At 36.2% G+C, this 13,934-nt stretch overlaps 1 protein-coding gene across 1 annotated transcript in view; it reads left to right on the top strand.

Annotated features, from left to right (window-relative positions):
* The first annotated feature begins 967 nt into the window (after positions 1 to 967).
* The window catches only part of LOC122798235 (probable 2-ketogluconate reductase), a 319,480-nt gene continuing 306,513 nt past the window's right edge, over positions 968 to 13,934 (top strand). The window contains exon 1 of the mRNA XM_044067016.1: positions 968 to 1,172. Coding sequence (XP_043922951.1) covers positions 1,122 to 1,172 — 51 coding nt within the window. The 5' untranslated portion in view covers positions 968 to 1,121. The remainder of the gene's footprint in view (positions 1,173 to 13,934) is intronic.

The raw sequence follows: 13,934 nt of genomic DNA, 5'->3' as shown, positions 1-13,934 counted from the left end.
TGTTATACCTCTGTTCAATAAATCAGGGCTTAATTCCCCATTTCCTACTTGTATACTATACGAATTTGAGCAAGTTAGTTGTCCAGGACAGTGCTTCTGGACTGTCCGTGGCTAAAGGCACTTGAGTTTAGTGTATCTTAGCACTGTCCATAAACATCTGACCAATGGAAGTAAATGGCATTTTACTAATCTGTATTTTCTGTACTTGAATTCTCCATCCAGCTTCATTCCATTTTCTGTTTCAGCATTTCAGTTCTGTTGTTTTAATTCAGACATGAAAAACCTAAATGTAAACAATGACAGATTATAATTAATTTTAGTGTAAATTGTATGCCTCACAGCACACATGCATGCATACACACACACATACACATGCACATACTAGCAGCACAGAATATGAAGTGTGTGAACATGTAACTTTATAGAGAGAGACAGACAGACAGAGAGCGGGTGTCAGTTAATACTGTGTGCCTGCCTGTGCTTGTATCTTGTATAAAAGGGACGTGGGATAGGGCTAGTTAGGAACAATGAATGACATTTTTCTCATAACAAAAGAGACTTTCTCAAATGTGGTCATGGAAGAAAAACAGTGTGTGAAAATGATTATTTTTAGAATACTTTGAAGTTCTAGTTGGGATTTAGGAACATAACGTTTAATGCACCATTTCTGTTTTCCCAGGTTTGAAACTGTATCGCGTTAGATATGCAATCTTTCAGTACTGAAGACTCGAACCATTTTGATAGTTAAATAAATTACTTTTTTCCTAAGTTCAAGAGCACATGCAAAGCAACTATGACAGAGAGAGAGAGAGAATGAATGAACGAATAAATAAACATTGGTAGCAGTGAATCAAAACACTGAAAGTGCTAGGGGTGTGGATAAATAAGGAAGCTAGCTTTGATTGGCTTGTTACAGAGTACTTCTTAAATAGAGAGACCTTGAGAGATTAGATAGTTGAAAGACACTTCCAGTTTTGTATTTCAGTTAAGTACGATTAGTTCTATGCCTTCCTATAACTGACAACAGCAGGCCAAGCTAGGAAGTGGGTATTACTTGACTCCTGTATCTCCTCCTTCCAGGCCCTCCTTCAGGCATAAAAGAAGGCAGCTGAGTGTAGGTCATGCAGAATTGCAGGCACGTGAATGCAGCTAGTGACTTCCACAGCACTACAGTAAGGCATATATATTGTTTTTTTTTTACTTTAAAGGGTATTAGAAATTATTGGAAAATAATGCAGAACAAAGTATTTGTTTCCAGTTATGTTCAGCACTGTGTCATTGAGCAGTTTTACTTTGGCATTTAACATAAGAAATTGCAGATCAAAGATTTTCCATTTTCAGTTTGTTTTTATGTATGGCAATAAATGCATTTCTCTGTGTGTTAAAAAATAAGCGTGACTGTATTTTATTGCAGAGGGAAGATTAATTTACTTACCTGTGAATTAAACAATTAATATGCAGACAACTAAAGGAGGCACTGATTCGCCCTAGAAATGCTTGCTTTAATGACTTGTTATTCTTCAAGAACTCCAGCATGGTGACGTGGGTAAAAGTGTATGTAGACATATATTACAGCTCACTTGAAAAAAGTACTTCTCCAAGCTTCTAAGACAAGGTACAGGGAACTGAGAATTTGCTTAGAGTAGCGTTTAAGTTGTTGTCTGTAGTAGGAATTAAAAACAGCCTTCCTGGTTTACAGGTCACTAAGTGAAGCAAAAAAAATCACACTGCTGGCATTTCCCAAGGCAAACAATTCTGTTCTGCAAACAGTGAATGCTACTGACAGAAATGGCTTCATATTTGGGAATTGTGCATTTTGTTTAATGAACATATGATGGATTCTTTTAAGTACTTTGTATGTTGCATTCCAGATGTAGGAACAACTTCAGAGTAAGTGGGGTAAAAGACCAGCAGAGCATATCAATGTTGCAGGTATCATATAATCACTATCTGAAGTCTAAGTAGCTGGAATGTTAAAAAGGTCTCAGCCTTTTCCTTCAAACCTTGGGGGCAAAGACCTAAAATTAGTAATACTTTTTAAATTAAATTTTGGTAATGTACACTGACCAACTTGATAGACTGGGATCATATGTTTCAACTGTCCAGATTTTCGCAGAATGTCCAGAGTTTTGCCCCATATTTTTGGTCTGTTCCTTAATTTTTGGTTTTCTGGCAAACCCTGAGGATTGAAGTCACTAAATAATGACATACATTTGAGTTTCCGACTTCCCAACTTTTAGAAAATATATGCTAACACAAATCCTGTTATTCTAGCAACTTTCTTATAAGATTAATATTTAAAATCTGTCCCTATTTTTAGGCCTGTGTTTCCCTATTATTTTAGGCTTTATCCAGGTTTCTTCTTGTAAGAGTTTGAAAGGTATGACTGGGAGGAGATGTACACATTTTGTTGCATTTTTTGAACAATGAACTATGATTTCAAAGTCGTTATTTATTCCTCACTTTTTTATGTGAAAACAGAACACATGCAAAAGAGGCACAGAAATTTTCTCAGCTAAAAGCATAAATGTTCCTGACAATTGGGGACATTTCAGACATTTGCCATTTGCTGTTTGATATATATATACACACACACACACACATATGGCAGATTCTAAGTGTCAGGCACTGTATACTGCATTCTTGGCTTACAGATTTACATGATTTACATGTATATGTGTGACTTTATGTATTTATTAAAGTCCTGTTGTCCTTCCACAACTGATTTTGTTTTTTTTTTTTCTGTCCACTTTTAAACTGTTTTCATAGGTGCAAGGTATAACTTTTTTGTTGTCTGCAAGATTTACAAGTAGAGTGGAGGAATAAAAGTAAGCATTTACAGTATGGATGAAGACATGAAATTAGAAAAGGTAGGAGGGCTGAGATGAGAGGAGGTAGGTAGGAAACCTAGATCACATACAAAGGTACAGCTAGGTTTCTAAATCAGAAATGGGGACTGACTGAGCCCAAGTCATATGAAAAGTTTAAGGGAGGAAGGATCTAACTGATCAAGAGTTTGGCTGGCTGCCAGCAAGGACCAGGACTAATGGTGAGAGACCATTGACGAAATGCTGGCCTGAGAAGATAATCATAGTGGTGGTTCAGAAATAATATTGTATTTTTCAGCGTTTTTCTTCCTTCAGCAAGGATAGAGCTAGTCGTGTTAACCATCTCAATTTAGGCAGATGGACTGGCATGGAATGAAAGGTTGGAGTAAAATGGGAGTGTGGGATGTAACGTACAAGCACAGAGAAGCTAGGCTGTTAACCTAAACCACAGAATAGGCTCAGAGGTTAGCTTTTCAGAGATTAGGTTTTCAGGATAAGCCCAGAACTGCAAAGTAACAAGCCATTGGGTCTGTATGCCCTCTGCGGTAATGTGTCACAAAGATCATAAGTTGCCTACATGGAAAGAAAATCAGCCACTTAAATAGTGACATCCAAGCTTGCATCTTATGTACCTTATTAAGTATCTAACTGGCAGACTGATGCAGGAATAATCATAAATTTGGCTTGATTTGTTAAGCATTACATGCGATCCTTTAAATAATTTGGTTTGGTTTCCTTTTTGATAATAAAGAATGAAGCATATGCTTAATTTTGAGATAGCACTTGAAATGAAGCCTAAGCCTAGGGTATTTACCCTGTTAAAAATAGGAAAAAAGCATCAAGTTCAAGAAAGAATACTTTTAAAGTAGGTTCAAACTGTTTAGAAAATAAGGGTCTTGTTTGACATTCTGACTGTGCTTATTTCAGTGTTTAATCTTTTATTTAATTCTAAGTTGTCTCTTTTTCTTCAAAACTGTTAACCCAGAAGGTATTAGGATTCACGTTTGTACATGTAATTTCAGTATTTAGTCAATGAACATCTCTGTTCTTAGAAGAAATATTATCTTGGGTATACAAAGAATAAGCATAGCTGGTTAAACTCTGCTAGGAAGTCCATAAAACTAACTCCTGATCAAGTTGTTTCTAGACCTTCCCACCCCACCGCTTTCTCTGTTCTGTTACCCAGTGTATTGTTGACATTCCAGCTACTGAAGTGCACACACTGCTTTTGCTAATGCTTCTTTTCTGAAAGTTTGAATTACTTATGAAACCTCATAAATTATTAAAGGTGTTTGGACTTTTGTTCCATTTGTATAGAAACTATCAGTAACTCTTATACTTTGTGTAGTGTTTGCCTTTTTAATCATAATTTCATGCACATGGATGGCTTGAGCCAGAGCTCTTAATGGTATCTACTACGTTGCAGTGGTATGGTGAGACTTGCATAAGTAATAATAATCTCAGCTGTATCAGCCTGCACATTATCCAGTGGGTATGAGAAAACCACATTTGATTGCATGAAAAGAGAACACATTACCAATAACTTTGCTGACTGACTGATACTGTAACACATCAGGTCAACTAGACTGTCCCTACCCATCCCTCTTAACTTCCACCCACCTATCCACAGAACTGCATTCACAAACCCTTAGGTGGTTAGAGCACCCTTAATCTTTTATCCATGAAGAAGTTTCTTCTCCACACAGATTTTAAACAGTACTTCTAACTCTTAAGAGTTATATCTGGTAGATAATATAGAGGAATAACTCTCTGAGCTGTTAATGAGTAGAACTCTACCAGGGTACAGGGTTTGATTTCTTCCACCTACATTTGGCAATTGTGTGATCCATGCAAATCACTTAACCAGACAGTGCTCTTGGGTCACTCCTGAAAAGTACAGTTGTGTCCACCAGGCTTATCCAGTCAACAAACTGGTAAAATCAAATAAGGGAAAAATCCTCCTCTTTTTTTAGCCTCCCATACAGATCTTCTCCTTGCTAGTTCTCTCTCTCTCTCTTTCTCCCCTCTGTAAGTTTATTCAGTCACCCTTCCTTTTAGAATTCCATGGTCACAGGTATAGCTCCATCTGTTGAATCTCTTTTTCAGACTGTTGGCATTAAATGCAGCAGCTATTTCATTCTCATATTTGATCCACCTAATGATCTGATTTTAGTTGCCTTCTTCTCAACTGCCTTGGCTATGCTGATAACCCCCTTCAGGTACTGTCCCAGAACTACATCCGGTACTTGAGGTGAGGACTCATCAGTATCCATGACACTGGAAGCCTGCTATTTCACTCTTTTGAATCTATTTTTGGTGTACAACCTCATATATCCTGCTCTCTGTTACCAGTGTCCTGATGCACTTAGTGTCTCTCTGTACAATAAGAATCCTAAGTGTTTTTCCCTACTGTTCTCTGCTCTGGCCTTAACCAAAGGATAATAGCTTGGTTTCTGTTTTTTTTTTTTTTTTTTAATGCATTGTACAGTCAGTTCACTTCTTCACTCATACTAACATGCCCCTTAGCTTCTCTGCTGACTATATATTTTCTTTTTTCTTTTTGCACAGTAAATGAACTGCTTACCTGATATCATCCTTCTGGCACTCCACCTTCTGTAAGAAGTTATTCCACCTCTGTATCATCTATAGATAAGCTCACAATACTGAAACATTGAATCTCAAATCCTTATATATATGTATGAGGTTGACATCCCTGAAGGTGTTTGGTCCTCCATGTAGTCTATTGTCAGCTTATTGATTTTATGGCCCAGTTCTAACCCTGTCAGACAAGGTCACCAGTCCTATTTACTGGCAAAGTGAGTGCTGCAGTAGGTGAGTTGTTGAATGATGTTGCTACACATGGAATGTGGGCTTAAATTGTTGTGCAGTACATTTACTGCTTATGTACAGATGCATTCTTCTATGGGCCAATACTTGTTATGGCAAGGCATAGGAGCATCCTTGCCTAACCTACTGAGTGGTGACACTAACCCAAACCTGCTTACATGCCTAGCCCAGCCAATGTTTTGAGCTCCAAGCTCCTTTAGTAGTGCAAAAACAACCCAGCACATCATGCCTCCTTCCCTCTACCTCCAAAAAGAAGGGAACAAGCTTACCCCTGTTACTCCTTTCTCACCCCCAGTGCCAGTTCCAGTAGTTACCTGAATCTCTAATCAAACTTGGATCACCTATGTTTTAATCAGGACATTATCCCCCACTGCTTGTAATCTTAAAAGTGTACTGCTTCACATGCTAAGTATGCGATATCCCCTATTTTCACTAGAGATAAGAAGAAGCCCTTCTGTGGCTAATACTATATAATATGTACTTACATACATTGATTCTGTAAACTGATTTTACAACTGTAGCTAGTAGTTGTATAGTGTGTGTGTGTGTGTGTGTATATGTATATGTATATATATATATATATATATATATATATATATATATATATATATATATATATATATATATATAAAGAGAGAGAGAGAGTAGTTATATAGCAGTAGCTAGTGGGATTATGATATGTTAGAGAAACCCAACTGAAATACATTTTTTTACTTATCTGCAAAAATGCATAGTACTGATACCAATTTTTTGTCTATAAATCTGTTCTACTGGATATAGTAGTGACTGTCATGTTTCAATCCAATTTAACTCTGTTTAGCAGCATTATGTGAGGTAGATGGGATTGGTTCAGTAAATGATTTAATGGTAGGACTGTTATCTGTCCCATGATCTGCAGATGTCATTATAGATGAAAATTGATTCTATGATACTTTCTGGTGGGATTGTGTGAGGATGTGAACCTCTGGCTACCCAGTAATAACAAATGGCAGTGTTAGTAATGTAGGCAGTGGGGGATAATGCCCTGATTAAGACATAGCTAATCCAAATTTAATTAGAGATTCAGGTAACTACTGGAACTGGCACTGATGTAAGAGAGGAGTGACACGTTTATGTTTGTTCCTTCTTTTTGGAAGTAGCTGACTGACTAAATTTGCAAATGATTGCAAATTAGGAGCTGTCATTGAATCTCACACTGACACAAATGTTCTCCATGAGGGGCTGACAGACAAACAACTGGTGTCAGAGCCATGGACTAAAACTAAATGCCAAGAAATGCATAATAGTATCCTTTGGGAAGTCATCCATCCCTGCTAACTATCATAATGACAACACACCCCTTAGAGTTGACTAAGTATTCGGGGACTTAGGGACACACATAGATAGTAATCTAGCCTTTGATCATCACTTGTCTACAGTGGTGAGGAAATAATTCCATGTTGCACACCTTATAAGCAAGGGTATGGCGTCTAGGTCCAAGGAAGTCATTGTTCCACTGTATTTGGCATTCATCAGACCTATCATTGAGTACAATGCCCTCTTTGGTATGTACCTAACCAGGCATATCCAACAACTGGAACGTCCACAGAGGTTCCTCACTAAAAGAATACAGAGCGCAAGTAATATGTCCTGTGCAGACTGCCTCAAGGCCCTATCTCTGTATTCTGTCTCCTACAGGCATTTGAGAGAAGATCTATGCCTGGCATACAGGGCATTGTCAGACCCCACTCTGATGGACCTCCTGCATATCCACAAAACAAACAGCACCGGAATTACCCATTCTGAAGACTCAGACCTTGCCTGTGATATAAACAGGACCTGCTGGAGAGATAGGTATGTATCCCAGAGACTACTCCATCTATGGAACAGGCTCCCAATCCATGTGAAGTAGAGTTCCTCCCTAACCCAATTTAAGTGCAACTTGGACAAGTGGATGGGAAACCGGAAATTCATCCCTGGTTTGGCACCTATGTCTCTAATGGACAGAGGTGACCTATAAATGGTTCATCTCCTTGGCCCATGCTTAAACTTATCAATGGTATCAAAACTTGTCATAGATTAGGGATGTATGGCTAGGCTTAAAAAGGCCCCTGTGGTCATTAGCCTAGTAAACACCTATAAACCTATAAGAATGCTCCAGCAGTTTAGTCAACAACAGATTATTCTGTACAAAATGACAGCTCTGTATACGTTATCTTAATTAACAGTTTAATCATCTTGAACAGACTGCCCTGGGCTCAAGACACAGTACATTATGGGATACATAATCCCACTGCCATTTGTTAATACAGGCTCATTTATTCTGACAAAGTAAAACAAGGTAAAGGAGCAAAGTCCGATTGCAGGAAAGAATATTTTGTATTAAAGTAAACCAAACTGCAGTAGTGCAAGAAAATGTAATAAATCCAATAAAACACACTGATTCAATACATAAAATAAAATAAAAGGTTATTTTATTTTATGTATTGAATCAGTGTGTTTTATTGAATTTATTACATTTTCTTGCACTACTGCAGTTTGGTTTACTCATTTATTCTGAGCTTCCTTGCACTTGGCTTGGACACATTTGACTACAAGACTTGGCTTGCTTCTAAAATCATCTAGACCTAGTCTTCCAAGATGGCTGCACATCGAGTAACAGCTTAATTCTCTCTCTCCCAGTGTAAAAACAGAAACTCAGCAGAGAAGGCTAGTGGACTTTTGTGTTTCTGGGTAAATTTCAGTAACTGGCTAGTAAGTGCACTGCCAGAATGCCAGGGCAAAAGAAATACAGAGGACCTGAACTAAAATCAGCTACTAAAAGTGACACAAAACACTGACTGGGAAAAGTACTGCAGCTGTTCAGCAAAAAGCAGTGCAAGCTCCAGACATGACTTCCAGTAACCTAGAGGAAAGCATAAGACAACCACAGACAGACCTGGTTAAAATAAATGAAACACTGATGGGAGTATATCAACTCAAACAACAAAAGGCTTGAAAAAATGGAAGAAGATTTAAACAAATATTCAGATGAGGTGATAAAACTGCAAAACTCAGAGGTCAAAATGAAGGATATGAGAATGAATAAAGGCAAGAAGACTGGATAATGCAAATTATTTATTAAGAGCAAAGCTTTCAGGTCAAGAAACCCTTCATCAGTGTATAACCAAAGTTAAAACATTTAACTTGTATATAATCACACACAGCCCATAATTAATCAATTAACAATCAATCAGTTCAATTAAAACCTTAAAGTAAATGCAGCTACTGCAAACACATTTGCAAGTGTTTTAACACTGATTTTAATGAAACATTATGATTAATTCCTGGTGGGACATCAGCATTCATTCTCAATATCCACTCATATTCTTTAATTTCCAACTTATTATTTAAATCGCCTTTTCTTATATTAATGGTAACCCTATCTATCACCATAAAAATAAAAGTATGCCCATCACCAAATTCATTAGTATGTTTTGCTAGGGAATTAGTCATACCATTTCTCCTAGTATCAGATCTATAGTCAGTAATACAATCCCTTAAACGTCTAGTTTACTTGCCTATATAAAAGGCTGTACACGTTTTACAGGTAGCAGGGTAAACAATATGTGTGATATTGCATGTCGCAAAGCAATTAAACTTAAATTCTTTACCACTTCTTGGATGAATAAAATAGTTCATCTTATTTATAACTTCACAACAAGTGCAACTGTAACAAGGCATTGTGAAATTTTTATTCATACTTAACTTTAGTGGTGCTGCGGTAGCGTTGTCGCCTCACAGTAAGACGTTGTCACGTTCATTTCTTAGCCAGACTGTCTTCTTTGTGGAGGCATGCATGAATGGGCGTGCCTTCATTGAAGGTTGTGCGTCAGGGCTGGTAACTCGGCACCTAAAAATCCGCATACCAAACATTAGCAGACCGGAGTTCCGCTGTGGCGACCCCTAACCGGGATAAGCCGAAAGACACAACAACAACTTAACTTTTCTTTGATATTCATGTCTTTAAAACATAGTTTCTGCTTCAGACTAGCTGAATTTCTATAGGAAAATCTAGGTGTTAAATCTATGATGGAATGTAATTCAGGCAAAGATCTTAGTATGCACCAATTGTTATTGATAATATATCGTATCTGAGACGTATTTCTATTATAAGTCATAACATAACGTATTTTATTTACATTATTATTAAGCTTTCCCATACTGTTCAGTTCATGTCCTTCCAAATAAAAATAAGGTTTAGCTATAGGTGCCTTTTGTTGCAATATGTCATTAATTTCATCGTCAAAATTTTTTACATTATAACCCCTTTCTATAAAACTACTCTTGTTCATTAGCCTGTTGTAAATATGTTGCAGTAGAAGTATAAGCCTACTTGTCCTTACAAACTGTGGCTTTGTAATGCCCTTAAAAATATGCAGGGCATGCATACTGGTAAGATGTAAAAATGTATTCATATGTACAGTTATTTTTTAAAACAGAATTCTCAATTTTTGTACCAATAGGTTCAATAATAACATGCAAATAATTTACACATGACTCAGAACAGGTTATTGAAAATCTAAGAAAAGAAGTACTTGTATTCAAATACTTAATAAAAGAAGTTAATCCATATTCATCACCCTGCCACAAAAAGAAAACATCATTTACAAAACTTTTAAAATAAGCAACTTTATCTCAATAATAATTAGATTCATTGTATACACATTCACATTCCCATTTGTCCATTACCAAGTTTGCATATGTGTGAGCTATAGGTGTGCCCATCGCTACACCTGATATTTGATGGTAAATATTATCATTAAAAACAAAACAATTATTCTCTAATACAAGTGGATATGAGACTGCTCAAGAAGAGATGTTTCATAAAATAATAGAATTAGAGAAAAGAGCACATAGGGAAAACCTGCGATTTTCAGCTGTAACAGAGAAGCTGGAAGGAACAGACTGTATTAATTTTATGAAACCATAAATAAGAAACTGGCCTGGTATTCCACAGCAGGAGTTGTTAACTGAAATGGCACATTGTGTGCATGCTCAAAACCTGGCTATGAGAAAGCAGACTAGACCTTTACTAGTAAAGATACAATCTGACCAGCAGAAAGAGTTGATTCCGACAAAACTATGGCAGAAGGGCAAAGTTACTAAAAGTGGGAGACAGCAGAGTGTTCGTGGAGAATGATTACTCACTGTACACCAGGCAGAAGAGGAGTACATTTATTCCATTATTCAGGGAATGTTGAGAAGCAGGGATAAGTTTCAAACTGCTGCACCCAGCTATTTTGAAAATATTCTTCCCTGAAAGGATAAAATATTTTTTTGTTGTAGTACATGGTAAGGAGGAAATACAAAAATGTTGTCAAACAAAAAGTGAGCTGTGAAACGGAAGGAGATTCTGCTTCTTCTTTTTATGGTAATCAAGACCACAGTGAAACTGTGGCAGTTAAACTTTTTCCAGTGTTTCAATGTAAAATACTGTAGTGAAGGAAGAGAGAATGAGGGTTACTAGAAAAATCTAGAGTAATTGGAAATGAAGTAGATGCAGGATTTGGGAGATGGAGATGAACAGGAATAAAACCAGTAATTTGGAAATTGACAAATGTGGGATTACAAAACAATAATTATATTTGTGAAATATGATATAAAAAGAAAATCTGGAAATATTGGAAGTTTTTGGACTTTGTTGGACTTGTAGAGGACTCTAAAGTATATGTCCTACTTCATGTCTGTAGTCTGTTAATTGTAACTAAAACAAACTTTTTCTTAATAGTACTATTTTATACTGTACGATTTTCCCTGTATGCTATAAAGTAAAGTTTTCTCAGATGCTTTTAAGTGTAATGGGGATACCATTGTAAACAGGTCCTCCTGTTTTTTTTTTCTTTATCACTTTTTCTCTCTTTCTCCTTTTTCAGTTTTAAGAAATGTAGGCACAGTAGTATAAATAAGTCTGGTTAAAAGAGCAAGACAAAAATGTGCTTTTTCTCATTTTTGTATGGGGAAATGACTGGATTAAGGCTTAGCTTGATCTAGTAACAAGTTTTAAGAGAAAGCAAATAAATGAAAAAGAATATTAAATATTATAAGACTTTTTCTAGCAAATAAATGTCTGCTTAGTAGCAATTCTGTATCTGGTTCCCATGTCTCAATGGAGACAACCCGATAAAGAGAAATTGGTTAGGAAAAAAAAGAGAAATTGGCTAGGAGATAATGTTTTCTGAAAGCATTCAGGTATTTTCCCAACTGAGCTATAAAGATAAGACAAAACCAGACAGTACTTAGCAGAAGCATAGGCTGCACAATATATCTTAGCTTGGATAACCTTTCTTTTAGGTTAACTCAAGTCTATGAATGTGGCTGTCATTTTGGGACTCTTGTTCCTATTTGGAGGGTAAAACTTCAATATTTGAAAATGTACATATTTTGAGGATTAGTATTAAATTAATAGGTTTTAGAGGGATATTGGGGATGTGTTTGCTTTTTTGTTTGAGGGCTGTCAATAAAACAAAAAGTTTTGTAAGATGTGCCACATGCTCAAATGATATGACAAGAAACAACTGTATAAAAGTTCAGCCTGCCAAACAGTGCATGCATGTAACAAAAAAGCCGTTACACATAAAATGTGTGAATAATAACTTTCTAATACGGTGATGCTTTCTGAATGTATTTAAATGTCAATGGTCTCACAGATAAATACAAAAAAGAAAGAGTAGTGTATTGTATTAAAAATGTAGAGTACAAATAGCTATGCTACAGGGGGCACACTTGGAAAGAAATGAACATGTGAATTTGTTAAAGAAAGGTTTTCAGGATGGTACAAAGGAATAGAGGTATACTTATATTAATTGCAAGAGAAGCTCCAATAGTGATAGAAGAGGATAAAATAGATAATATTGGTAGATTTGTAGTTGTAAGGGGCTACTGGCAAGGGAGGAGGATTACACTAGCATATATTTATATTCCACTCAAAACTGTTATAATGGAGCTTAAGAAAATTCTGTGAGAAATAATCAGCTTTCAACAAGGAATATTGCCCACAGGTGGGGACTAGAATTTGATTTGCAGCACAAAGATGTGTCTTGGGGTCCAAAAGGGAAAGTATAACAAAGGAGAGTAGACTTTTGACTTTTTAAGACATTTATGAAAATATTTGGCATGGAAGATGTGAATTCAGTACTAGGTGTTGGGAATGAATTTACATATTATTCCCCAAGATACAAAAACTGGACTAGGCTAGACAGAATATACATTTCACTGGAACATGTGCATTTAATTGAAGATATTGATATGTCCCAAATAACTTTTTCATATTATTTGCCAATAATAACTCAAATAAAAACACTGGGTAATAAATAAAATGAGACACTGACACTTTCCTACCTATCTGTTGAAAAGAGAGGCATTTAAGGAATGGTTAGTGGAAATTATTCAGGAGCTTTTAGAGAGGATAGAAATTTCTTCTGAAAATATAGCTAGGGAGTGGAATAAAATTAAAGTGGAGTTTAAAAATAGAGTGGAAATAAAAGAAAGGGACATATGGTTAAGAAGTAACAAAAAGTATTTAGAGGGACTGACGAGTATTGCGGAATAGGGGGAATCTCACAGAACAAGAAGAGGAGCAACTGCAGAATGCTAAACAAAAAAATAAGGGATTACCTCAATAATATGCATGAGTTTAGAAAGATTGCTGTTAAGCAAGTGTTTCTTGATAATAACTCTGGAACACAAACATTTTTAGTACAATGACTCGGACAACAGAAAGTAGAAATGGCTGTCACCAGTTTTAGGGAGCATATAACAAGGAAATTAACAAGATATCCCGTAGAGGTATTAGAAATATTTCTGAAATTCTATGAAAGTCTATATAAAGCAAAAAAATATGGAAATCAAGAAAAGGCACAAATAGAAATGTTTATGGAAGAATTAAATATGCCAAGGTTACAGGTAGATGAGGCTCAATTACTAATAGTGAGGCTAGGAGGAGATGAGATAAAAATGGTGATGTATATCCAATCAAAGGGAATGTCCCCCTGAATAGATGGTATTCCTGTGTACATTTAGGAGCTAGGAGGGGAAAAAACTAATAAAGATCTGGAAGGTTTTGTTTAATAGTATTTTAAGAGGAGGAGAAGTACCAGCATCATACCTCTCAACTGTCCAGATTTTAGCAGAATGTTCAGATTTTTGCCTTAGATCTTTTGTCTGTTATTCATACAATTTAAGGTTTTTGGCAAATCACTGAAGATTGAAATCACTGAATAATTGTATATATTTGAGTTT

The sequence above is a fragment of the Protopterus annectens genome, chromosome 3.part1, assembly GCF_019279795.1.
Source record: "Protopterus annectens isolate FY-2018-M chromosome 3.part1, PAN1.0, whole genome shotgun sequence".
Classification (NCBI taxonomy): domain Eukaryota; kingdom Metazoa; phylum Chordata; order Ceratodontiformes; family Protopteridae; genus Protopterus; species Protopterus annectens.
The sequence above is the reverse complement of the archived record's forward strand: the minus strand, read 5'-3'. Positions and strand labels throughout refer to the sequence as shown.